The sequence below is a fragment of the Hylobates moloch genome, unplaced genomic scaffold, assembly GCF_009828535.3.
Source record: "Hylobates moloch isolate HMO894 unplaced genomic scaffold, HMol_V3 SCAFFOLD_10, whole genome shotgun sequence".
Lineage (NCBI taxonomy): Eukaryota > Metazoa > Chordata > Mammalia > Primates > Hylobatidae > Hylobates > Hylobates moloch.
Window position 1 is genome coordinate 95,253,481 of NW_026652285.1, and position 26,740 is coordinate 95,280,220.

The window sequence follows — 26,740 nt, forward strand, 5'->3', positions numbered from 1 at the left end:
GTGGCTTGCGTGAGGTATGAGTGCACATGATGATCTGTGGTTTGAGCCCATTAGACCTCGAAAGGGTGGTTCATGATATGTGGTTCCGAAAGCTTGTTTGGAAACAAGCTTTTGAACTTTTTCATGTAGAATTTTCAAAGGTAACTTTTGCTCTGCAACTCACTGAAATCCCTTTCCATTATTTTTTAAATGTTTGTAAATTGTGGCTTGGTTTACTCAGTTGTACAGTTGACCTTTGAACAACATGGTATGAACTGCATGGGTCCACTTATATGTGGATTTTTTTCAATAAAAGTTACACCAGCTATGCCTCCTGTCTCCCCTTCTACCTCTGCCTCCTCCACTTCTGCCTCTGCTACCTTTGAGACAGAAAGACCAACCCCTCTTCCTTCTCCTCCTGAGCCTACACATCATGATGACAACCAGGATGAAGACCTTTATGATGATCCACTTCCACTTAGTGAATAGTAAATATATTTTCTCTTCCTTACGATTTTCTTAATATTTTCTCTAGCTTGTTATATTGTAGGAATTCAGTAAATAATACCTATAACATACAAAATATGTATTAATTGACTTTATGTTTTCAGTATGGCTTCTGGTCAGTAGTAAGCCATTAGTAAGTAAATTTTGGGGGAGTCAGAAGTTACACGTGGATTTTCAGGTGCACAGGGCGTCAGTGCCCCTAACTCGTGTTGTTCAAGAGTTAACTGTACTTCCTGATAATCAAGGTGAGAATTGGAAATACTTTGCCTCACATGCCAGTCTAGGAAACAGATAGCTACTTTTGTTGTCATTGTTGTGATATTTGGTCTTTTGAGAAGGGTCTTGCTCCGTCACCCTGACGGCACAATCATAGCTCACTGCAGCCTCAACCTTGCAGACTTAAACGATCCTCCCACGTCAGCCTCCCAAGTAGCTGTGAGTACAGGCATGCGCCACCATTTCCCGGCTAATTTTTTTTTTTTTATTTTGTGTAGAGACAAGGTCTCGCTGTGTTGCCCAGGCTGGTCTCGAACTCCTGGACTCAAGTGATCAACCCACCTCTCCCTCCCAAAGTGCTGGGATTACAGGTGTGCGCCACTGCGCCGACCATTGTTGTGTTTTAATATTATAATATTGTTGTAATTTGTGGTATTGATATAGTTCTTAAAAGCATCTTATTTCTTCCTCACAATACCCTGTGAGATACAATAGGGCACATCAAGTGACTTACCCAAGTCGTACCAGCTGTATAGTGACAGAGCACCCTAGTAGAACTGAGGCCTCTGACTCTATGTTCCCAATGCTTTCCAACCCATTCCACTGTCTCTTACCATTGCAAAGGTTCAATAATTAAATTTGGTGTGGCAGTATCTGAAATGGCCACAAGATGGGTGTGTTGCTCAAAAATGTCTATATTCTTCTCGGTGCCCTTGGAATTTTTTTTTTTCTTTATAAATCTTTTTCTGTCTCTGTCCTTACTTGCCTCTCTCTACTTTTGTCTTTTTCAGGCCTTTTACTTCTCCTGTTCTCCCTCTTTCTCCTTAAAGTGAACTTATTATGGAACTGAAATGTTTTACTTATTTCTTGAGGAGTTTAGATCCCCTGCTCCTAATCTAAAATTTAACAGTGTACCTCAAAACTCATTTAGCTATCCATTGAACTTCTCCCCCTTTATGGGTCAGTGACCTGAGATAGAAAAATTGTTCCACTTCTGATAGAGGATCTAAAAGGAATTCCATTCTAAATAGATTATTCTAGAAGATCATTTATGGTCCTGGGAGCCCCACAGCCCTTTCATACAACTGCACCTTGCATAGTCTTTAGAGGGGAATATTGAAAGGTCTTTTAAATTTTTGATTCAAGAAATATGCGAGGGAAGCTCTTTCTTCATGTCTGTATAGGCATTTTTTGAGAACAAGTGAGACATATGAGGCTAGTTTAGAAGACCCAAGAATCATGCTCTAAGAGATGGCCCAGTGAGTTTCCTAGATCAGACCTGAAGACTTGGTCATTTTGCCATAGAATCCTGCCTAAGGTGAAATGGAATTGCTGAACCATTGCTTCATTTGAACGTGTCATTTTAAACACAACGTGAATGTGCCAGACTTCAAACTACTTGTAAGAAAAGATACTAGTACAAAAACCAAATAGCAGTGTCTCCAAATTAATATAATTCTTAACCATTTGCTATTTGGAGAAACAGAAAACTCTTCAGCATTTGCCCTTGGGGGATATTTTTATTCCAGAGCTTAAAAACAACACTAGTTTGAACTTCATTCTCTGTTCAAATTGTTTGTGTAGTTAGTATGTATTAGATTTAAGCTCTCTGAGGGCAGCGACTTCATCAGTCTTCTTTGTTGATGGACTCGCAGAATCATACACAGTGCTCTCATATAGTGAAATAATCCTCACAGTGACCATATGAGGGCCTTTTAGGGATGTGCATACTGAGACATAGAGAATTGATGTAAACTCTCAAAGGATATAAAGTTAGTAACTAATGGAGTTGGGATTAGATCCCAAGAGTTTCAGACTCTGAAGTCAATTCTTTTTTTTTTTTTTTTTTTTTTTTTTTTTGAGACGGAGTCTTGCTCTGTCGCCCAGGCTGGAGTGCAGTGGCGCAGTCTCGGCTCACTGCAAGCTCCGCCTCCCGGGTTCACGCCATTCTCCTGCCTCAGCCTCTCCGAGTAGCTGGGACTACAGGCGCCCGCCACTACGCCCGGCTAATTTTTTTGTATTTTTAGTAGAGACGGGGTTTCACCGTGGTCTCGATCTCCCGACCTCGTGATCCGCCCGCCTCGGCCTCCCAAAGTGCTGGGATTACAAGCGTGAGCCACCGCGCCCGGCCTCTGAAGTCAATTCTTATGGGCATTCTGCTTCACTGTAAATGATAGATTGAATGAATGGGACAGGAGCCATTTGTGTGTTACCCTTTTTAGTGATGTTAGTAATGTAATCTCAATCTCTGTGTCAGAGTTGAAACTTACTCTCTATCCACTACACAAAGTTCAGCTTTCCTTATAACTAGACCAGAGTGTAGTTTTATTTCTTTGCTTGTTCCTACCTTTTAGAATCAGATTTTATGAGGAAAATTCTGAATGGGTGCTCTCTCTGTAATGAACCCTAAATTTTGCCAGTTGTTGCAAGGGTAGCAGTGGGCACTGCCTTCTTTTAATAAGCTGGTCTCCCTTAGTCCTTATCTGTTTGGGTTCTCTGCTACTAATTTGCTTCTCCCATTTTAGAAAAACACTCTGGTGGTAGAACCAGAATACCTAATTGTACTTAGTGATCTTTGAAGGAGTTTGAGTATTAACTGTTTGAACAAATTAAATAAAAAGGCTCAGAAATTAAATAGAATGTTTATTTCCATTGGTGAAGAGTGCAGACCTTTGAGACCCACAGACCTTGGCTTTTATCCTGGCTCTGCCTCTGCTGTGTGACCCCAGGGTAGGTTAACATCGCAGGGTTGTGACAGAATAAGATGATGCCTTTAAAGTGGCTGCTGCTTGCATCCCTCAAATACCAGTGTTCTTCTGGCCTGCCCTGTTTTGACCTTTGCCCAGGCATCCAGGGTACTTTCCTTAAGTCAGTTCAAGTCAACAAACGCTTGTAGATTTTCTTAGGTGTTCAGCACTGAGCAGGCCACAGAGATAAATAAGAAACAGGAATCACCCCAAACTTGCATTCTTATGCTGGCATTGCCACTTAACACTGGGTCCTTAACTTTGGACAAGTCACCTATCTATGATACGGTATGATGTGAGCCATCTGTGATATGATAAGTATCACCTGTGATGTGATCTATGATGAGGAAATAAGACCTAGATTGATAGGTCTAGGTCTTACTTCCTCACCAGTAAAATGAGGGAGATAATCCCTGCTCTACTCATCTCAGTAAGTTGCTTTGAGAAGTAAATAAAATAGTAGATATGTAGGCATCTTGTTATCTTGAAAGTCCTGAGTAAATCTCAGGTTCTTTTTATCAGTAACTGAAAATCAGTCCCTGTCCCGAGCATTAAACAGGAAGATAGACTTGTGTCAGATTTCTTTATTTAGCTTTCTGATAGTCCTACCACATGAAGCAATGAAGACTTTGGAGTCAGGATCTCCTCAATGTACCAGACTCTTTCTTACCGTCTACCCACTCACCCAACAACATGCTTCTCTCTCGCCATGCAGAGCTACTAATGTTCAACCTCCCACCTCACTGGACTCCCTATGACTCCAGCTCAGCAGAGATTCTGATTTTTGCAACACTTTTTTAAGCCAAACTTCGAAAGCAGCTCCACTTCCAGTGGTAGCCTGTTTCATGCTTTTCTGTGTTAAATTGACTTTGTTTAAAATGGCTCTTTGTTTGCAGCACATGTTCAGAGTTGTAGCTGTGTCTCTTGAGTCAAGACAAGATGCCAAGTAATAACGACAAATAGTAGCTAAAATTTATTGAAAATACTTTACTGTGTGCTAGGAACTTTTCTGAGGACTTTATATATATTTTATGTTTTTTGATCTTCATAACAATAGTCTTCATAAGGACTGTTACGATTTTTACAGATGAGGAAATAGAGACTTAAGATTAAGCAGCTTGCCCTTGGTCACACAGTAAGTCATTGGCAGAGCCAGGACTCCAGCCTTGGTCCATTCCACCTGCACAGCCCGAGCTCTTAGTGGGCAGGTTGTACCACATCACACCTGCCCAGGTGAGCAGCCACTCTCACTCTTTCTCCATTTGTGATGCCCTTGCCGTCACTGTCTTCCAGGGGCTGATCAGAGACCAGCTTCCCCAGGGCAAGTGCCATAGATTTTAAGAAAGCATATTATCCAGTTCCTGTGACAGACTAATGACAAGTGAGTGACCAAAGGAGAGAGGTTTTGGACTGAATTTGTGCTTCTATCAAAATAACAAACTGGCATGTATCAAGTCTGTTCCTTCTCTCTAATCTAAGGTTTCTTAACCTGGGACAATGGACAGGCCTCAGGGGGCGCATGAGCCCTCTGAAACGGTATGTAGAATGTTTTGATTGTGAAGGGAGAGGGGAAGTTGGCTTCTGTGCACTCTATTGGAGAGGAACCATGGCTCTCAGGAGACTTTCAACGTAGTGCTATTTCTAACGGTGTTAAGAACCCCTGTGCTAATACAGTGGGGTATAAGGTTGGTTTTACCAACAAACCCAATCTTATCATAAGTATTTGTTAGGCTTCTTTTCTCCCCACAAAGTGTATTTAAACAGAACAAAGATTGAATTTCAAATTTAATTTTCTCCGAGGGCAAAAATACCTCTATGTGAAGCTGTGATTTCCAAAGCCTTCTGATAGGAATCAGTGAACAGCGGGTATGATTCAGAGCTCTGAGTCTAAATCCATAGCTTCCCCTGCTTCCCGAATTCAATTAAAAGTTAAAAGTAAGAGAGAGAAAAAATGAGTCTTGGACTTCTAAGTCTCTGTTCATTAAGTATTTTCATGCTTATTGTGTGAAACGCATTAGGAATTTCACAATGAATAGGACTTCCTGCCCTCATGGAGTTTGTACGTTGGCACCTTTATATATCTTTGTATTGCTAATGCCACTGCACATAGTAGTGCTTAACTATTGGTTAAATAAATGTCCCTACTGCATCTTTATTAAGGTAAAAAGGAAGCCTTTGGCTTTGATTTGTTTAACATCCTATTTTTATGAGTCCCAATTACTTTCCAAGCATTGAGCACTGGAGATACAATAGTAAGTATAACAGATATGGCCTGTCTCCTGGTGGGAAGACAGACAATTAAGTAGAAACCTACGTAATCGTGAGCTTGGATTGGTGCCATGGATGAATTGACTTGATGCTGTAAGAATGTTATATAACTGAAAGAACTGGCCTGACAGGACGAGAGTATGAGGGAAGGTTTGCTAAAGAAGGGGCGTTGGAACTGTAATCCCAAAAGTGAATAGGAGTGAGCCAGGTATGAGGTTGTCCAGGCAGAAGGAACATGCTTGCATTGTATGTCCACTTTGGTTGCCATTTCCATTCAGAAGAAAAGTCAATGCAAGGAAAAGAGAGTCCTTTCTCAGTAATTCAGCAAGCATTTCTGGGTACTCGCTATGCATGAACAGGGGACAACAATGAGTGAGAGACAGTTCTGGCCTGGAGAAGACATTCATAATGTCACAGGCAGGCTGGGAGGTGCTGGCCTCTGCCAGATATGGCCTCAAAAGGAGGCTTAAAATGCCCCTGCTGCTGCTGGCACCTTCTGGTTCCCCATTCGGGTTTCAGGTATTAGTCTTTTTCTTGGAATTGGTGCCTCAGAGGCAGCCTAAACTAGTTGGGTTTGGTATGCAGCCACCCATGTGGCAAAAGTCAGCATCATCCGTGAACCCATGAGAAGCTATGGTGTTTTTATTGATTTTGTGTTTGTGGTGAGTGTTTAAGGGAGAGAGGGAGGGTGGGAGGGAGAAAGAGAGAGACTGAGAAGAGGTGAGGGTGAAGACTGGGAAAAGACTGAGCTGGTGAAGAAGTCAGGACTCTGGACCAGCAAAGTCTGTGAAGACAGCAGAGCTTTGTGTACACCCATTCCTGAGAGGTGACCCCTGAGGACTGATTCGGAAGTAAATGAAGACCATCAGCTAGAGAAACAAGCAGAGCTCTTAGAGAAACCCGGTATAATTATGAAAATGATACTTAAACAGCATTCTGTTTTTCCTAATTATAAAAATAATTCATACTCAATGCAGAATACTTGGAAGTCATGGGAAAAATGAAAAGAAACACCCATATCCTATCATGAGAATGTAAGAAGCAAATGAGATGTTGGTCCGTGTAAAGGTTCTGTTATTTACCAGGTACTTATCACACACCAACTCTTGTTATATATGATACTGAGGGAGAATCAACCCTATTACTATGAGGGTGAGGCAGCTATAATAAGGGTTAATGAAACATAGAAGACATTGTTTTGTAATTAGCCTCTTAAAACATATATCTATGGGGGAAAATGTTAATTCTTCCTTACCCCAGCAAGAGAATGAAAAGTTGAAGAATCTTGAAGATTTGTGAAAATGTTTTACAGGATTTGGTATCAATTCGTTTTTTTTAAATAAAGTGCCATGGGAGCCTCATAACCACTGCCCTTCCTCTTATTTATTCAGAATGCAAAAGCACTGGGAATGAAGTGTTTGCTGTTCACAGCCACATTTATTTTCTCTTCCACTACCATTGATCTGTTAGGATTGTCTATACACTTACTGATTGCATAGACATTTTATTTAGGTGCTTTCTTTGTGAGTCCCTTAGGTACACAATAAAAGTTTACCCTAGCATTGGCCCTAAACTGCAGAAGATCTCAGCTTAAAGATGTCTTGCTCCAGTGTGGCCTCACCCCAGGTGTTGAGTGAGCATCTTTCTATAGAGGTCAGCTGGAGCAGAATGCTGTCTTCCTGGCTGCCTAACCTTGGGCAGCAGCCAGACTCCAGGAATAGAGCTGTGATTGAGACAGACCTGCAAACAGCCTGACTAGGGGAGGTGTCCACAGTCAATGGGAGAGGAACACACTCTCCCACTGAGAGCATCTGGAGACACTGACACCAACACGCAGCAAACATGGGCCTATCCTGTCCCCTTTCTAGGTCTTATTTCTTCATCTATAAAATAAGAAAGTTAGAGTGGAGTAGATCTGAGAGTCCTCGTTACCTGAACCTGGGGACTAACAGGCAGATTTCCGTGTCAGCACTTTAGTGCTGATTACTGAAGCTTCAGGAAGGGATGACCATTAGTTTTATATTCTTTTTTTTTTTTTAATTATTTAGATGGGGTCTCGCTCTTGTCACCCAGACTGGGACACAGTGGTGCAGTCTTGGCTTGGCTCACTCCATTCTCAGCCTCCTGGGCTCAAGGGATCCTCCCACCTCAGCCTCCAGAGTAGGTGGGACTACAGGCACATGCCACCATACCTGGCCAATTTTTATATTTTTTTGTAGAGACAGTCTTGCCGTGTTGCCCAGGCTGGTTTCAAACTCCTGGCCTCGAGTGATCCTTCTGCCTTGGCCTCCCGAAGTGCTGAGATTACAGGTGTGAGCCACTGCACGCAGCCATAATCAGTCTTTAAATCGCACACATCTTTTTTTTTTTTTATCACTTTTCTATTATATCTCATAATTTTTGAACATGTAATTTAAAAAAATGCCATAGGGAATGGCTAGCTGTTCAGAGGAAGGAAAGATAGTCACCCAGCCTGGGCAACATAGCAAAATACCATCCCTACAAAAAATCAAAATCAGCCAGGTGTGGTGTCGTGTGCCTGTAGTCCCAGCTCCTTGGGAGGCTGGGGTGGGAGAATCAAGTTGCCACAGGATGTCAAGGCTGCAGTGAGCTGAGATCACACTACTGCACTCCAGCTTGGGTGATAGAGACCCTGTCTCAAAGAGGAAAAAAAAAGGCAGTTGCATCTTGAAGGCAGCTTCCTCAAAGAGGAAAAAAAAAGGCAGTTGCATCTTTTTGCCCTTGGTTATAGTTTAGCTTGAAGAAGGAGACAGAGCCAACCAGTAGAGAGGGGGAAAGCCTGTTATGTAGGGGGAAAGCCTGTTATGTAGAAGGAAAGCCAAGAGAATAAAGGGAGAAAAGATTTTCTAGAAGAAAGCAGAGAAGATTGGTCATGTTAAAGCATGAAAGTGAGGGAGTTTTGAAGTTTAGCTGGGGAGATGTAAGACCACTGGACAGAGGAAAAAGACACCACTGGTGACCTTCAAGGGGGTTCTTTCATAGAGTAGTCAGAGCAAAGGCCTGACTTACGTTAAGGAGGGGCAGGTCTTGAAGCAACGGAGGTGAAGATAAAGGCCTGTGGTTTGCAATGGTGGGTAAGAAAAGGCTTGAGAGAAAGAGAACAATAATCTGATGGGGTGATAGGGCATCTAAGCAGAGTAGTCAGCAGAGCTGTGTTTTTAAGGGTAGAGATAACTGTCTATTTGAAAGCAGCACAGAAGGAGGTAGGAGAGAGGAAAGGGAGGGAATAGAGAGGTGCTAGTATAGTGAGGACTTCGGATGGAGTCCAACTGCCAGGGCTCAAATCCCAGATCTCCGAGTCCCTTATTATGTGACTTTGGTCAAGTTATATAACCAACCTCCTTATACCTCAGTTAACTTGCCTATAAGATGAGGATGAGAATAGCACACCTCGTAGAGGTGCTGTGAGGTCACAGATTTAAAGGATTTAGCAGCAGCACTGGTATATGCTAAATAAAATGGTGGCATTATTATTATTAGGGACAAATAGGACCCAGAACTTGTAGGAGGAGCCATCTGTAGGGTGTTCATTCTAATACTGTCAGTTAAAGCCTTAGGAACCAAACATCTCCAACAGAACTCTAAACGCATTGAGAATTTGGGGTCCTGGTCTTATACCCTACTCTGATGATTTCCCTCCAAAAAATTAGGAAATACCACGTCCGTAATGACTGAGATTGCCCAGGCCACCAGAAGTCTTGGTCTTCAGTGCAGGCACTGAAGCACCCACTACTTTCTAATACTTCTTAATTTACCCTATGATTTATCCTACAGATTAGTCAGAAGAAGTTGAAAAAATACGAGAAAGAATATCACACCATGAGGGAACAGCAGGCCCAGCAAGAAGACCCCATCGAGCGATTTGAGGTTTGTTTGCTTGCGGCCTATGTGTGAGGAGCTCCCAGGCTTTCATTTCATATGATTGTGCTTGTAACTAGCTTTATTGAGTCCTTTTTAAAATTCAGTTCCTCTGTAGGTTCAGGTTTTAGTTTTGAGTTTGCAAATTAGCAAGCAAGGTCTGTTTTTGCTTCAAACCAGCTGCCTGGTTTGTTACAGTTCAGTGGCTTTTCGTCACAGTTAACAAATAGTAGCTGCTTGACAAGATCACTTGAATCAGTTAAGTATTTCTTTATGGAGCTAGAAAATAAGAAATTGTTGATTTGGAAACACATCAGGTCCAGCCATTTCTCTTATTGTTTCCATAGGACTTAGAAATTTATTTTGAGGTTTAGCCCTGATAAATTTTCATTTCCATCTGATTTTTATGTGTCTGTAACTGGTTTCTTTCTACCCTTCAGCGGGAGAATAGGCGTCTACAAGAAGCTAACATGAGGTTGGAACAGGAAAATGATGACTTAGCCCATGAGCTGGTGACCAGCAAGATTGCACTACGGAAAGACCTGGATAACGTAAGTCCAATGGGTCTGAAGGGAAAGATCGCACTGAGACACTTGACATTCCCCCCAAGAGAAATCCTGGAATTTTAGTGATTGTTATTCTAGCCACCTGTAAAGTTTCCCTCTTGTGATACAACTTGCTTGTCAGTGTCACTTCCCTCCTTTCAGGAATTATCTGTTGTCTCACAAAGCCCTCCTTACCACATTCTTTTCTCATTGTGCACATGATCCTTGAGCTTCTTTCCCAAACATTTGATTAAGAGACCTTGTGGCTAATTCTTATATTACTGTAATTGGCAGGAGCATTTAATCATTATAATTACCTTAACCTCCCCCCTCAGACAAGAAGAGATTGTTATCCTACATATTTCGTGCCTGTTGAAAAAGCATTGCCAGTTGGAATGCAGCTCAGTACCTCAGCAACTTGCAGTTTCATCAGGAGTTTCTGTTGACAGATGTTTCATTTTTCTTTGTTTCTCCTAATCTTAACAATTTTGGAGTGATGTCTTTCCTGGCAGAAACCCTTTTCTATTTTCTGTACTGCAAACTAACCTTAGAAGAAATGGTATCATCTCTCGATTATGGTTTAGGTCAGAAGTTGGCAAACATTTTCTGTAAAGGGATGGATAATAAGTGTTTGAGGCTTGTGGCCCTACAGTCTCCATTGCTATTACTTAGCAAAAGTAGACATAGATGATATGCAAATGAATGAGCATGGCTATGTTCCAATTAAAAGCTTTATTTACAAAAACAAATGACAGGCTGGATTTGGCCCTTGGACTGTAGTTTGCCAACCCTTTAGGTTTCCCTGCCAGGCTCCTAGGATTACCTTTCTGCTCATTGGTTTCCTAAAGTTCCAGGGATGGGTTCAGGCTGTTGAGGATTTTTACAGGGGTCTTACATTATATGCACTGAAATAGGGTCCATGAATTTCAGGATGTCCTTGACATCCATCAGAAGCTTGCAAAAATTTTGTGTACTCATTCATTTCCTTGAAAGGCTATGCTTTCGTTTAGTCCTCCTAGGTGGAAAGACTATGGTTTCATCACATTCTCAAAGTGGTTAACAGGTGAGACAGAGACCACAGTATCTACCCGTTCAGAAAATGTAGGATAGACCTGGATTCTAATGCCAGCTACTTTACTTTCAGCTCACCTTGGACACCTTATAAAATGAGGGGTGGTAGAATAATAGCTATGTCACAAGGTATAGAGAGAATTACATAATTAAATGTATATGAAAGCATCATTAAACAAAAAAATCAGGCACAGGCAATGTTAGCTTCCTCTGCTTGTCTGCTTGTCATCTACAAATAACTGAATTTAACAGGGCAGGGAGAATGTTTCAAGGTCATTAGCCCTCAATGACCAGAACCTGAGCTCTCTTGACGGCTTTTTGGCTTACCACAGTCTGCTCATCAGGGTTGAGTTTCCTCCTTACGGTGCAAATTCCCAGCATATCCTCTGTTACTCTTTGTAGAAACACTGTATGGGTCATTCTCTCCCTGTTCGGGTATTTCTGCCTAGTGAGTGGAGGGAGGCAGGTGTACATGGAGCAGGGACTACTGAAGCAGGGTCAGAGGTGTGCGCCCAACACAGCCCTCATAGCAGCCGTGGGTCATGCAGAAAGGAGGAAAAAAAGGAAAAGAAAAAAAATATGGGTCTTGAAAAGGAGCTTTTGTGTCCTACAGTGAAATTAAGAGGCAGCTTAGGCTAAAATTCCAGGTGGATTTTTAGTTTGAGCTGTTGCATTTTCCAGTCTAACAGGCCCAGTATTAACAGTGACACCCACTAGTGAGTCGTAGACTACTTATGTTCTTAAAACCTGCCCCTAAACAGTATAAACCCTTTTTCAAGTCGTCTTATCCTGAGACAGTAGTCAGAGAACTAGGTTTCATTCCTGATATTAGGAGTGCAAAATAATAAGAATTATAATACGACATCCCATTTTCTGATGATTTGTGGTGCCAGGCACTATGATAAGCATTTTACTAAACTGTGATCTCTCTTACCCTTACCTCAGCCTTGAGAGAACAGTAATGTAAGTTCCATTTATGGATGAGGATTTTTTTTTTTAACAGCTATAAAACTTGAGATTCAGTTGAAGGTACCCAGGAAGAAGCAGAGCCAGGCCCATGGAACTGGAATGCCCAGGTTTTTTTTTTTTTTTTTTTTTTTTTTTTACAGTGCCAGCCTGTTTCCACAGTAAATATGAGACAAGGAGCTATGAATCGATGTCATAACCATATCAAAAACATGAGGACCAGGGATTGTGACATAAAAGCTAACATTTCTTGAGCACTTACCAAGTGCTAGGCACTGTTCTAAGTGCTTTCTATATATTATCAAATCCTCAGAGTAGCCCGTGTTGTAGAAGGGATATAATTATGATCCCCATTTTACTGATGAGGAAACTGAAGCAAAAAGAGGTTAAATATCCCACACAGATCACCCAGCTAGTGGCCAAGCCCTCAAATTGAAGGCCTGACACCAGAGCTCACCCTCCTAAGCAGGCGGCAGGGCAGGGTCCCTGCTGATGGCAGGGCTCGGGAGCGTCACACCAGGGCCCATCCTGCAGTCATCTAAAATGCTGCAGACACACCTTTCCCACACTCACTTTCCCTTCCCAAGTTAGACTTCTCTCTATAGTTTCTTCTGAATCGTCACTGAAAATCAGCTAGATTCTTCCTCACTGAAGGGAGGAGTGTGGGGCCCTTTCATTAGCTTTTTACTTTAGGGACTTAGGTTTTTGAAAGAACATCATTCCTTTGAACTCCTTCCTTCCTGCATCTCAGAGAAAAGCTCTGGTGTGAGGCTTTAAAATTTCCAGAGCCCTCTTGTATTTTTGGTTGATTATACACCACTTTTGTTATTCATCACCTGTCACTTTCGCTGTTCTTCACACAGCAGCTGTGGAGAAATTCCATGTCAGCCACTTAATTCCTAGGTGACCCCAATCAAGCTTTCTGTATGAAATGGGAGTAATGACTAGACCTGACACTGGTGCTAAAAGGATGAGGGGAACCTATGGAAGGTCCCTGCAGAGCTGATAGGACCATGTCCAAGTCCCCTCTAGCAGGGTCACTCCTCTGTGTTAAGACAGACGTGAGAGTGAAGAAAACTTGCTGGTGAGCCCACCTGCTGTCCAGCAGGATGTGAACTCTGGTTCGGCTCCTTATTAAGTTATTGTGACATTTTGCAGATTGCTGAACTTGACCCATTGAGTTAGCTTGGCCACTTTATTAAAAATCAATTGACCCTAAATTTGCGGGTTCACTTCTTGATTCTGTCTGCTCCATCTATTTCTGTGTCTGTCCTTAAGCCAGTACCACACTGTCTTGCTTACTGTAGCTTTATAATAAATCTTAAAATCAGTTCATGTGAGTTCTCTGACTTTGTTGTTCTTTGCATTTCTGTATCAGTGTTAGAATCAGCTTGTGAACGTCTAGAAATAAAAGCCTCTGGCTTTTGAGGTTCATGGAATCTGTAAATCAATTTGGGGAGAATTGACATCTGAACAACAGTTGAGGCATTCAATCCAGAACATGTTAAAATTTTCCTTTATTAAGATCTTTTTCAGTTTCTCTCAGCAGCAGTGTTTTTTAGTGTTCAATTTACAAGACGTGCATGTTTTAATCTATTGTAAAGTGGTATTGTTTTTTAAATTTCATTTTCCAGTTGTGTATTGCTAGTCTCTAGAGATGCAGTTGGTTTTTGTGTTGTGACCTTTTATCCTGTGACCTTGTAGAAACTCATTTGTTAGTCTGTCAGCTTTTTAAATATATTTTTTGGGATTTTCCACATATACAATCATATCATCTCTGAATACAGTTTTTCTTCCTTTCATATTTGTCTGCCTCTCTTTTTCTTGTCTCACTGCACTGACTAGCATCTTCAGAACAATGCTGAGTGGTGAGAGTGGACATCATTGCCTGGTTCTGGACATTAGCTGTAGGTTTTTCGTAGAGTAGGTTGAGGAAATAAATTCTCCTCTGTTCCTGTTTGCTGAGAGTTTTTGTCATGAGTGGGTGTTGAATTTTGTCAAATGCTTTTCCTGTGTCTGTTGAGATAATCATTTGGTACTTCTCCTTAATTCTATTAATATAGTGAAATAAATTCACTTTTCAGTGTAAACCAACCTTGCATTCCTAGGATAAACTCCAGTTGGGGTTTCTATTTTTTATTAAAGATTTTAATTCTTATTAAATATTTATATGTTCATAAGGAATATTTGTCTGGAGTTTTCTTTAATGTTTTTATCTGGTTTTGTCATTGGGGAATGCTGGCCTCATAAAATGAAGTGAGAAGTGTTCCCTCTTGTTTTCTTGAGGACTTTGTATATGATGGTTCTTTGATTAAATCTTTAGTTCCCTAGTGAAGTCATGCAGACCTGAAATTTTCTTTGCAGGAAATTAATTGTGAATTCTTTTTCTTTTCTAGATATGGAGCTATGCAAATTTTCTAATTTTTTGTGTGTCTGTTTTTATAATTTGTGTCTTTCAAGTAATTTATCCATTTCATCTTAAGTATGTTGATATAAGGTTGTTTCTATTCTTTTAATATTTATAAGATATGTAGAGATGTTTTATTTTCATTCCTGATGTACGTCATTTCTTTTTCCCACTTTTCCATAACCAGCCTAGCTAGAAGTTTATCAATTGTGTTGATCTTTTCAAAAGCCAGCTTTAGCCTGGGCAACATGGCAAAAATTAGCTGGCTGTGGTGTCACATGCCTATATTCCCAGCTACATAGGAGGCTTAAGTGAGAGGATCACTTGAACCCGGGAGGCAGGGGCTGCAGTGAACCGAGATCACGCCACTGCACTCCAGCCTGGGTGACAGAGTGAAACCTTGTCTCAAAAAAAAAAAAAAAAGCCAGCTATTGGTTTTATTGAGTTTTCTCTGTTGTCTTGTTTCATTGATTTCTGCTTTTACTTTCTTTGGGTTTCATTTGCTCTTTTTCTGGCTTCTTAAAGAGGAAGTTTGAGTAACTCTGGACCTTTCTTCTTTTCTAAAATAAGCATTTAAAGTTATTAATCTCAGCCAGGCACAATGGCTCATGCCTGTAATCCCAGCACTTTGGAGGCCAAAGCAGGAAGATTGCTTGAGCCCAAGAGTTCAAGACCAGCCTGGGCAATATAGCAAGAATTTGTCTCTACAAAAAATTTTTGAAAAATAGCTGAGCATAGTGACACATGCCTGTAGTCCCAGCTGCTTGGGAGGCTGAGATGGGAGTATTGTTTGAGCCCAGGAGTTCAAGGTTACAGTGAGCTATGATCATACCACTGCATTTTAGCCTGGGCAACAGAATGTGACCCTGTGTCTTTGAAGAAAAAAAAATCAGAAATCTCCATGTAAGCACTATTTTCAGCTGCGTTCCACATACTCTGATGTGTTGTGCTTTTATTTTCATTCAGTTCTTGTGATTTATTCTTTCACTTATACAAGTTTATTAGTAGTATGTAATTTAATTTCCAACTATTGTTTTTCCCAGAAACTTTTCTGTTTATTTTTCATTTAATTCTGTTGTGATCAGAGATTATATCCTGCCTGATTTTAATCCTTTTAAAATATACCATTACTTATTTTATAGCTTATCATATAATCTGTTTGGGTGAATGTACCACATACACTTGGAAAGTATGTATGTTCTGTTGTGAGTGGAGTGTACTGTGTCAATTAGGCCAAATTGGTTGATAGTGTTCAAGTCTTATGTAGAACAACTTGATTTTCTCTGCTTGTTCTGTTGCTTCCTGAGAGAGCACAGTGGAAGTTTCTATGACTCTAATTGTGCATTTTTCTTTTTCTCCTTTTAGTTATATAGGGATTTGTTTCATGTAATTTGAATTTCTGCATACATTTTGGATTGTTACACCTTCAAAGGGTCACTCTTTTATCATTATGAAATGCCCCTCTTTGTCCTTGGTAATACCCTTTGTCCTGAAATCTACTTTATCTGATATTTCTATAGCCAGTCCAGTTTTCATGGTATTGTGTGGTATGTACATCTTTTTCCATCTGTTTACTTTTAACATGTCTGTGTCTTTATATTTAAAATGGGTTTTTGTTTTGTCCAAATGATAATTTGTTTTCTATTTGTCTTCTGCATTTGTTTTCTCTTTCTGTATTCTTTGGTTTAATTGGGTATTTTCAAGATTTCATTTTATCTCCTGTGTTGCCTGATAAGCTATTCTAGAGCTCCCTCTTCTCCAGAGCCCTGTACCATGCCTTCCAGCCACCCTAACTTCCTGTCTCCTTAACCCTTTGAGGCTTTCATGCTCTGCTTGGAATCTAAGCAGAAAGTCAGGGTGAAAGTAGGACCTTATTTGTTTTCTTCCTTCCAGAAACCTCGGTTCTGCATTTATTGTTCTCAGTGTCCGAAAATAGCTGTTTCATATATTCTATCCAGTTTTCTGTTTATAGTAGGAGGATAAACTTGGTCCCTGTTAATCCTTCGTGACTAGAAGTCTGAATGTGTTTATTATCACCAGATGCCCTCTCCTCATATGCTGATGTAAATAGAATGTGCAGTGGGTGTGGTGCCATTAGAGGACCCTGGTTGGGTCAGGCCAGTACCCTCTGTGCACCTTCCCATTGGCATGACTTTGAGAATCAGCTCTAGGAGTGGTGGCGCAAATGCCGGACTCAATGTCAGAAGACTTGGTTTCAGATTCCAGCTATGCCACATGCTAGTGACAGCTTGGGGAAATCACTTCCCCACCTAACTGCTTTATAAACTGGGGAGTTGGGGTGGGCAGAGAAGATTGTTGAGTTAGAAGACACAGTTCATCAGCAGGCTCCTCCATACTCCTCAGAATCAGTCTTAGTATTAATCATCATCTACCAAGGTAGTGATGATGAGAAAAGGACAGAACGTAAGTGTGTAGCACATGCTCCAATGTAATGCTCAAAAGATGTTAACCGAGTCCAAGGGAGAGAGGATAGGTTGTTCTCTTGGTTAAAGTAAAATAGAATCTTTAACAGGACTTCATTCTCCTTACTGGTATATTTTCCCTGTTGTTTGATTCTCTTCATTTCCTTTTTTGATTGCTTCTTGGGTTTGAGCTAGAGGAGATGATAAGCTACTCCCCATGAAGGACATAACTGCAGGGCCGCATTTAATTGCGTGCATTTGCAGTTTGCCAGTAATTAATGGCCTTTTGAATCTGCGTATCATGCCATTCTCAGTTCCTCCTTTTTTTTCCTCTCTCTTTTGAGACTGAGTCTCGCACTGTTGCCCAGGCTGGAGTGCAATGGTGCGATCTCGGCTCATTGCAACCTCTGCCTCCTGGGTTCAAGCGATTTTGCTGCCCTAGCCTCCCGAGTAGCTGGGATTATAGGCGCCTGCCACCACGCCCGACTAATTTTTTGTATATTTTTATTAGAGACAGGGTTTCAGTATGTTGGCCAGGCTGTTCTCAAATTCCTGACCTTGTGACCTGCCCACCTCAGCCTCCCAAAGTGCTGGGATTACAGGCATGAGCCACCGCGCCTGGCCCAGTTCCCCATTTAAGGACCCAGCTCTCTGGAACCTGTTTCTTCCAAAGAAGATACAGGAAAGGAAGAAGAGTATAGTGGAAAACTCAGTGGCCCAGTTATACTACTTTAGGTGATGTCAGAATTTCAGGGAAATCCTATCCATATCAGGAGCCCAGCAGAGACCTTCTGTATTTAGTCCTTGAGTCTTCTCTCATATGGTGTAGTCAGTCCTTCAGTTATCCTTGGAGTGACCAGCACCAGGAACTCATATGTCAGGCAAAAGTATATCATTTTCACTAGGACTCACAGATACGCCCACTAGACCTTTTGCATGCTTTAGAAAAAGACTGGGGTGGAGAGTGGCCATTAAAGATAAGAAAAAGTGCCAGGAAAGGGGCAGCCTCCTTTATCAGGTAATAACAAGAGAAAAATGCCAGACGGGTTGGATGAAGCAGAGGAAACACAATTTGGAGGAAGAAAACCAGTTTATTAATAATAATAATGATGGCTACCTTTTATTGGTGTTTACTGTATTCCAGGCACTGTGCTGAATGCTTTTCTTGCCTTATCCCTCAGATGAAGAGCCGGAAGCTTAGAGAGGTTCTCAATGACTTGTCCAAGTGGCACATGGTCAGTGAACAATGGGCGATGAGCCCAGGCTGTCTGATGCCAAAGGCTAAGCTCCTAACTACTGCCCTGCACTACCTCTGAGCAAGAGACTGGGACAGGCACTTATGCATGACTCAATGAGTGTATTCTCATTGTGACCCTGGGGATATAATTTCCCCTCTCTGACTCAGAGTTTCCCCATCATCTTAAAATGGGATTATGCTAAGTAATGTAAACCCTTTGCAGTTCCCAATTCTTGTTTTGTGACAGCATATCTTAAATGTTTCAGGCTGAGGAAAAGGCAGATGCTCTGAATAAGGAGCTGCTGATGACCAAACAGAAGTTGATTGATGCAGAAGAAGAGAAAAGACGGCTGGAAGAAGAGTCTGCTCAGGTAAGGGAACTCTCCCACATTCCTCTGTCTTGCAAATGCTTGAGAACTGGGAGTTCAGCTGGTGGCTTCCTGTTGGCACTAGAAAACCTGGAGACATCTGGCTTCAGTTTCTCTCCAAAGACCTTTTTTCCTCCCCCTACTATGTAAAGTCCAATGGTTCCTAATTAAAGTCTAGGAGGAGACAGTGGGTTGAAGCCTATCCTTTGTTGGGGCAGGAGAATTTCTGTGTGTCGGCATTTGAGCATAACAAAGATGAGGGGGTAGAATTTCTGCAGAAGGAAAGCACACATCATATAATGCCTGGCTGTTTCCCTACTTGTCCTCTGCTGTCTCCCTCATAGAGCAAGCTTGGGAAATCATGTTCTCAGCCAGTGCTCCATAGTCATTGGAGACACAGACCTGCAGGCATGGGAAGAGCTCTGGGTGCTGTGCGCCCGGGAGCAGCCCCCTCCCCCATCGCACCGCGGTCCTCCAGGAGGCAGGACTGGCTGGGGTGAGAGACTGCAAAAAGCCCTTTCTACAGAAATCATGAGATGCTGAAAACCCGCAGTCCTCTTATGAGCTCTTTGGTTTGTGTCTGGTCTGTCAGTGAAGGTCCACAGGTTGGCTTGTACTGGCAGGGAAGACCTTCAGCAGAAGCCTCAATCTGAAATAGGGTCTGACATTTTTGGTAGTTTTAACTGTTCTCTCCCTCTCCTGCATCAGGAACAGGGGATTAGTGCTGCCAAGATTGAAGGAAGAAAGTAGCTGAATTAGAGGACTTCCAGGGTTTGGTTCAGCAGTTTTTGGGAAGCCTAGCACTAAGCAGTTGGTGGCAGAACTTCCTTTATTTTTCTGTTAACATAGTCCCTTTTGCTTTTTTATGTGTGCAGTTAAAAGAAATGTGCCGTCGGGAACTCGACAAGGCAGAATCTGAGATTAAAAAAAACAGTTCTATCATTGGTGACTATAAGCAGGTAGGTTCCAGTACCCTGGGATTGGGCTGTGTAATCTGGGAGTCCGTAGTCTGGATAAAATGTATACCTGCCCCCCGCCCCCAAACCCAAATGCAAGCACTCTGGTTTCAGATCCTGGCTCTGCCCCTGCACTGACAAGTGGCTTCACTTATTCTCAGTTGCAAAAGAAGGAAAATCATCCCTGCCTGGGAAGGTTGTTACGAGGATTTAAAAAGACCATGTTTGTAGAGTGCATGGCAGTGCCCAGCACATAGTAGGTACTTAAAACCACAGTATGTTTTGGTATGTATTTCAGATTCAGAATTATGAACTTTTGTTTATGTGTAGTTTTAAACCGTTTATTTCCCTGACTGGTTGAGTTTTAAGAACATAACGGAATGGTCTTGTTCCCTCCTACACTAGGATCTCTTGCTGGCTCATGCGTCTGGCAGGTGTTCAGAAACCATTGGCCATTGAGTGTGGTGCTGCTTGGTTTTTGCAAGTCCTAGGCCAGTGAATGCAGAGGCGGCATAGCTAGAAGAACCCCTGCTTATCCATCAACTTCATATCCCCTCCTGAGCGGTAGCAGCCTATTTGCTACTATGTTAATTTCAATTTACATATTCCAGCTTCCACTACGGAATTTATGCAGATGATTACAATTGCTCAAGAGATTGTTGTTTTATATTTGTTTATTTAGATTTGTTCTCAGTTGAGTGAAAGATTGGAGAAGCAGCAGACAGCCAATAAGCTGGAAATTGAGAAAATTCGGGTAAGACTTCTCTTTATCTAAAAGATTTTATACCACCTACTTCATTTTATGGCTGTATAAACAGGTTTTGGGAGGAGGCAGTTGATTTCAAAAGTGAGAGAATCTAAGCAATAAGGCACCTGTCACAGGTCCTGGCTCAGTAGTTGACAACTAACACTACGCCTGTTTTCTCTGGAAGGGTGTACAGATGAAATCAAACAAGCTCTAGCTTTAGATCTCAAAGTGCAAGTGCCCCATGATTTCCAAATGTCTGTAAGGCAGTCGATGTCAGCAGTGTGATGCTGAGGAGAAGGAGTCATGCGAGTGACAGGTCTTGCTTGAGGTGGTGGGAGTGCAGAGGTCAGAATCATGTGCTGTGGCTTGTCGCTCTCCAGTGTTGTTCTGAGTTCATGCCTTCTGCTGTAACACATCCAAGTACAATGAGGACCTTAGTTTATTTTTATTTTTTTTATTTTTAGAGACAGGGTCTCATTATGTTGCTCAGGCTGGCCTTGAAATCCTGGGCTCAAGCGAAATCCCTACCTAGCCTGAGCTGCTGGACTCCAGGTGGGCACCATTGTGCCCAGTTTAGAACTTTAATTGTTTAATGTTTTGTTGGCAGCTTAGGAGTTTTTATAACGTGGTGCTTTCTTTAAGCTCTACCTGTATTACAGTACTTGTCAGATTTTACTAAGATAAGCAATTTACTGAAAAGTGCCTCACTAACATATTTACAGCTCAGAGGACAGGAACTTGGGAAAGTTCTGTGCTCATGGCCATGTTTGTGCAAAGCAACATTATACCTAGAGCAGGATGACACTGGCCTTCGTCATAATTAATGTTTAACCAGATCTGTGTGTGTGTGTGTGTGTGTGTGTGTGTGTGTGTGTGTGTGTGTGTGTGTGTGTTGTGTGTGTGTGTGTGTGTGTGTGTGTGTGTGTGTGTGTGTGTGTGTTTGAGACAGAGTCTTGCTCTGTCATCCAGGCTAGAGTGCAGTGGTGCCATCTCGGCTCACTCTAACCTCCGCCTCCCAGGTTCAAGCTATTCTCCTGCCTCACCTCCCAGCTAACTGGGATTACAGGCTTGTGCCACCACGCCAGCTAATTTTTGTATTTTTAGTAGAGATAGGGTTTCACCATCTTGGCCAGGCTGGTCTCGAACTCCTGACCTCGTGATCCACCCGCCTTGGCCTCCCAAAGTGCTGGGATTACAGCTGTGAGCCACCGCGCCTGGCCAACCAGATCTGGTTTTTAAATAGAACTTATTTTCTGATTCTAAAACTTTAATATTCTTGCAGAAAATTTGGAAGAGTAAATAAGGGAAAAAAGCCCTTATGATACATTTTTCACATATAACATCTTTATTAACACTGTGGTGTGTATTCTTTCAGTCTTTGTTCGGTGTTTAACATCTAAAATTTCATTCATTCTGAGATAAGCATTTTTTTTCACATTTACATCTCTGAAAGTGGGATGTTTTATAATTGGCTTTTTGTGGTTTAATTGGCAGAATGTTTTCCGAAAGGAACATAAAATGACATTTCTTACAGTTAATGGCATCTTATTTTGATGAAATGTGGAATACATTTTATTTGTAATCATAGTTTATGTACATTTTTGTGTTCTATTTCAACCAGCATGCATCCATTTTCCAATGTTATAAAAAGTTCCTCAAAAACCTTTTAGAGGCTGTGTACTTCCTTGTATAAATATAGCACGGTATATTTAATATTTAATTGTTTTTGAATAGTTTATCCCCCGCTTTTTTGCTTGTCTCCAATTCTACAGTGAAAATTTTTGTACATAAATTTTTATCTAGTTACAGCTTCATTTTTCATCCTGGGTTCCTAGAAGTGCGATTACTGTATCAAGACAATGATATTTTTATTATTTTTGGTGTATAATACCAAGCGGCTTTTCCAGTAGGTTATCTGCCAGTTTACAAAGAGCACAGGCTTTCAGAAACTGTAGTGCTCAACAGAGAAGCCGTCTCTTGGTGTCCCCCAAAGGAGATGCTCACACCATCCTAAAGGGCCAGTTCCTCTTCTTTCTTCACATCTCACGTTCCATTTCAGCAAAAAGTGGATGACTGTGAGCGGTGCCGGGAATTTTTCAACAAAGAAGGGCGTGTAAAAGGCATAAGCTCAACCAAGGAGGTTTTAGATGAGGACGCGGATGAAGAGAAAGAGACGCTCAAGAACCAGCTGAGAGAGATGGAGCTAGAACTGGCACAGACCAAACTCCAGCTGGTGGAGGCCGAGTGTAAGATACAGGTAACAGCAGCAGAGCTCAGACACATGCCTGCGGGCTGGGTTTCCTGATGTGCACTAGAAACCCCAGAAATTATCTTTATGGTTTGGGGTTTTTCCCCACCTTTTAAACTTTGGTCACAGTTGTCATGAGAAGAAATACAGGACTTGTTATTGGCCAGTGGATGTCTCATCAGTATTTGGCCTGTCTTGAGGATTTCCACTGTCATATTGAGAATGATACACAAAGCTTGGAACCTTTTGATGGGATGAGAAGACAGTGCTTTAGAAACACAGCTCTACCACTGAACTGTTTGACCTTGGGTTAGTAACCTCCCTACATCTCAGGTTTCTTATCTACAAATGGAAATGATGAGAGTCCCTATCTGATAGGTTGGTTTGTGGACTAAGTAAGATAGTGTGCACAAATGGCTTGGCAGAATGTCGGGGGCTTTATAAATGCAAGCTTTTGTTCTTCCAGTTCCCACCACTTAACTAGCTTTGTGACTGTGAATATACTATCTATCTGAGCCTCCTTTCCTGATGAAGAAGTTAGGGCTTGTTTTGGTCATCTTTATATGCATTGCTAGGTCCACCAGCACCACTAAACCCTAAGCACTGTTTATGGAGGGAACAAGTTCAGGATAAAAGCTTTAGGGCTGATTCTCCCTCATTGCACACATTCACTGGGAATCTGCTCTTTGGCAGGCCCTGTTATAGGTCTGGGACTGCAAAGCTAAGGCCTGGTAGTGTGACTACCCGGAATAATGAAGAAAGGCATCACCAAGGCAGCAGTAGCTGTGCTGTGATTAAAGAATGCACAGGGGTTGTAGCTACAGGAGAGAGAGAACAGTGGCAATTCCAGGCAGAGGGAGTGGAATGTTCAGCAGCACAAGGAGGAGAGTGGCTGCCCAGGAAGGAGCCTCAGGAGTTCTTTCCTTGCAGTAGGGGATGGAGGTGGCGCTAAGGCTGGAAGAGAGAGTGTGGATCCAGATTGTGAAGCATTTCAAATGCCATGCTAGGGAGTTTAAAGATTTTTGCCAAAATGAAATGATGTCATCAGAAGTAGAGCATTAGCTGTCTGCCTGGTGTGCATTAGGTGGACAGAAGAGGGAGACGTAGAAAGTAGAAGACTGTTTTAATAAATAGACCAGGCAAGAAATTAGATCTTAACTAAAAGCTCCCAAATCTTTAGGCATTCCAGGCATTTCTATGCCAGTTTGAGACTGGGGGAATTTCCCGAGGCCTCTCCAGAGTAAATAGACTGCATTCTTGTCTTGGTTCGCCTCCGGGGAGCCAGCGTCATTGACAGTGAGCCCAGCATCCTCATGCGCACTGTTCCTCTTGCAGGACTTGGAGCACCATTTAGGGCTTGCCCTCAATGAGGTGCAGGCAGCCAAGAAGACGTGGTTTAACCGAACACTGAGCTCCATAAAGACAGCAACCGGGGTTCAAGGGAAAGAGACTTGCTGAGAGCAGCTGCCGCCTCCCGACACCTTCAGAAAACACGACACCTTTTGTTGCCTTCTTTGGCCAGATGTGTGATTCTGTGACTTGTCCCAGGACCAGAATGTACCTAAGTCAGATCCATAGACGCATGTTGGTAGGTCACTGGACCAGAGCTCGTGAAGCAGGCAACCTCTGGGGTAAGACTACTGATACTAACAGGCCTGCTAGCTCAGCTGATGCTTTGGACACTCTAGAAATCACTCCTCAGTGTGACCTCCCAGGCCTCTTCCCCGTGTAGGCCAACACCTCACCCAGCCTAAAGGCTGAGTTTACATGATCAGAGTTAGGGGATCCTTCAGTCTGTTGATTTTTTTTCTAAACCTTTTTTTTTTTAAATATACATATTATATATATATATTGTGAGGGTGGGGCAGGGGATCAGAAATTCAAATAATTCTTTTCTGCTTCAATGCCAGCAGAAGGTCCCCCAGGTAGACATGGAGAGAGAAGCACTTTGTTTTAAATAGGAGGGTTTCATAGTTGCATCTGAAGCCACCTGGTTCTGTTAAACTGTATCGTGCAGGTTTTGAGTTTGGCATTATTCATGTTTCTGATCAATTCTATGCAACTCTCATAGTTCCTGTTATTTTTTAGCATTAGCTGCCAAATGACTTCAAAAGGCCGGGGTGGGTGACTTGACTGTGAGACTGGATTATAACATGGACAAATCTTATTTTGCTTAATGTGTCGTGTGTGTGTGTGTGTGTGTGTATGTGTGCGTGTGTGTGTGTGTGTATATATATATATATATATATAAATATCTTTCCCAATATGCCCCGTTGACAGTGTTTAAATTCCAGACTAGGACTGCTGATCTGCACAATTTAATTATGTGGTTATTTGAGCACTTAATTTCACTCAAGGTTCATTGGGCTCTGCTCTCTCCCTGCCATTACGAGAGCTGTGGACAGGGCTCCCTCACTTCAAGATTCCTAGTGTTTTTGCACAACAGGTTGTCCAAGCGAGAAAGACTGAGTGGCGTGTCTGTAAATGTCTGCGCAGGGTGCACATGCTGCGAGGTCTCCATCCTCCAGGCCTGTCCCTCCCAGATGGGCTGGGCCTTTGGGCCCTCCTCAGAGTATGCCTGGGTGCAAACCTCACTGTTCAGATGGGCTATAAGTTCTCACTTCAAAGCTATGGAATGGAGATTTTAGCACCTTTAAAAAAAAAAAAAAAAAAACTTTGACTTAATTTATATAGCGATATGCTGACAGGCTGACACGCAGATGGTTTTATCCTCTTTTCTGCGTTCAGTGTTGAGGTGGCTGCTTACAAGAGGCACTGGTTTTGTATATAAAGACACTCGGGTTGTTTTGTAGCTCTTTTTCTTATTGGCTGTACTAGCGCTTGCTGAGGTTATCTGTAATAAGGGAGGTAATAAGTGGCAACCCCCTCCCCACCAACCATCCCCTTTGCTGCTTTCTGTGTCTTTTTTGTTCAGTTACCAAAATAGCTGTAAGCCTATCTAATGCTAGGTGTGTGGACATTGTGCTAATGTAGTTTCAGTGTGTCAACTTTATGAACTGAAATATAAACCAGTAAAATTGTATTACTGTTTCTTTTGTTGGTTTTATTTTAACAGCATATTGATTAAATATTTTGGTACAAACAGCATTGCTTTGTAAAAACCAGTTTTGTCATCATGTACTCCTGTCGCCTCCCCTTCTTCCCTCATCCCCTGCGCACAGAAGCAGAGTCAGAGAAGACCACTGTGTGTGCTGTCAGAGAGGCATGTATGAGCGCGAGGCAGCCCCTCACCCACCTGTTGAGACGTATGGAGTGGTAGGGTGTGGCAGGCCACATGGGGCAAGAATGACTTTGATGCCTCTGTGTTTATGATGAACATTGCCCCTCTGAGAAATAACATGCTGTAGTGGCAGGGATGAGGGACACTTGGTGTTTTTGAGGCTTAAGGAAGCCTTATAGGAGGTAAGGGTCAAATTAGACCTTCAAAGGCAAAAGCATCTCACCAGGCAGAGATGGAAGAGGGAATTCCAGGGCCAAAATGTGCATGTGCAGGGGAAACAGCTGAAGAGTAGAAAGTGCAGGGGAAACAGCTGAAGAGTAGAAAGGCAGGCTGAGCACCTGGGGGCCGGCTGTGGTCTGTTAAAAGCTTTAAAAGCAATGACATGGAGTTACCTTTTCAGAGCCTCTTTCTTCCCATTGCCTGTCCTCCACATCCCTGCACCATAGAGATGAGGCTCCCAGGCCTTCTGCTGCCCCTCTTCACCACCTCAATCCCCTTCTCCATAGCAGGAAGAAGAACGATGCTTCCCTTATCTTATGGTCCCCCCCTTCCTGCTTGACCTGCCCTCTGGGACCCCACCTATGCCTAGCCTTTAAACGGATGCAGGCTGAACAGACCATAGCTTCATGCCTGCAAGGATGGCTGGATGGATGGCTGGATAGACAGACAGACAGATAAATGTAGATTAGATAGATAAAATAGATAATTAGATAGATAAAATAGATAGATAGATAGATAAGATGGACAGATGATAGATAGATATAGATAGATAGGGATAGAGATACAGATTAGACAGAGAGCAGGTGGGCCCCTGCCCTGTCTTTCTCCACTGCAAGGAAACTAGGAAAGTTCCTAGCATAGGGCTCAGCCCCTGGCAGCTACTCTTGCAGAAGCCAGGACTGTGGCTCCAGAGCAGCTAGGTCCCTTTGATGCT

The 26,740-nt window shown here is 42.3% G+C and overlaps 1 protein-coding gene across 4 annotated transcripts in view; it reads left to right on the plus strand.

The window, feature by feature from the left end:
* RABGAP1 (RAB GTPase activating protein 1) overlaps window positions 1-26,050 on the plus strand; it is a 164,945-nt gene extending 138,895 nt beyond the window's left edge. For 2 of the 4 annotated variants that reach the window (XM_032165079.2, XM_032165078.2), the window contains 7 exons: window positions 9,513-9,605; window positions 10,037-10,147; window positions 18,512-18,616; window positions 19,489-19,572; window positions 20,252-20,323; window positions 22,377-22,574; window positions 23,901-26,050. In XM_032165079.2, coding sequence (XP_032020970.1) covers window positions 9,513-9,605; window positions 10,037-10,147; window positions 18,512-18,616; window positions 19,489-19,572; window positions 20,252-20,323; window positions 22,377-22,574; window positions 23,901-24,023 — 786 coding nt within the window. In that variant the 3' untranslated portion in view covers window positions 24,024-26,050. The remainder of the gene's footprint in view (window positions 1-9,512; window positions 9,606-10,036; window positions 10,148-18,511; window positions 18,617-19,488; window positions 19,573-20,251; window positions 20,324-22,376; window positions 22,575-23,900) is intronic. The other 2 variants (XM_032165082.2, XM_058445186.1) reach the window with 1 other exon arrangement.
* Window positions 26,051-26,740: the final 690 nt, after the last annotated feature.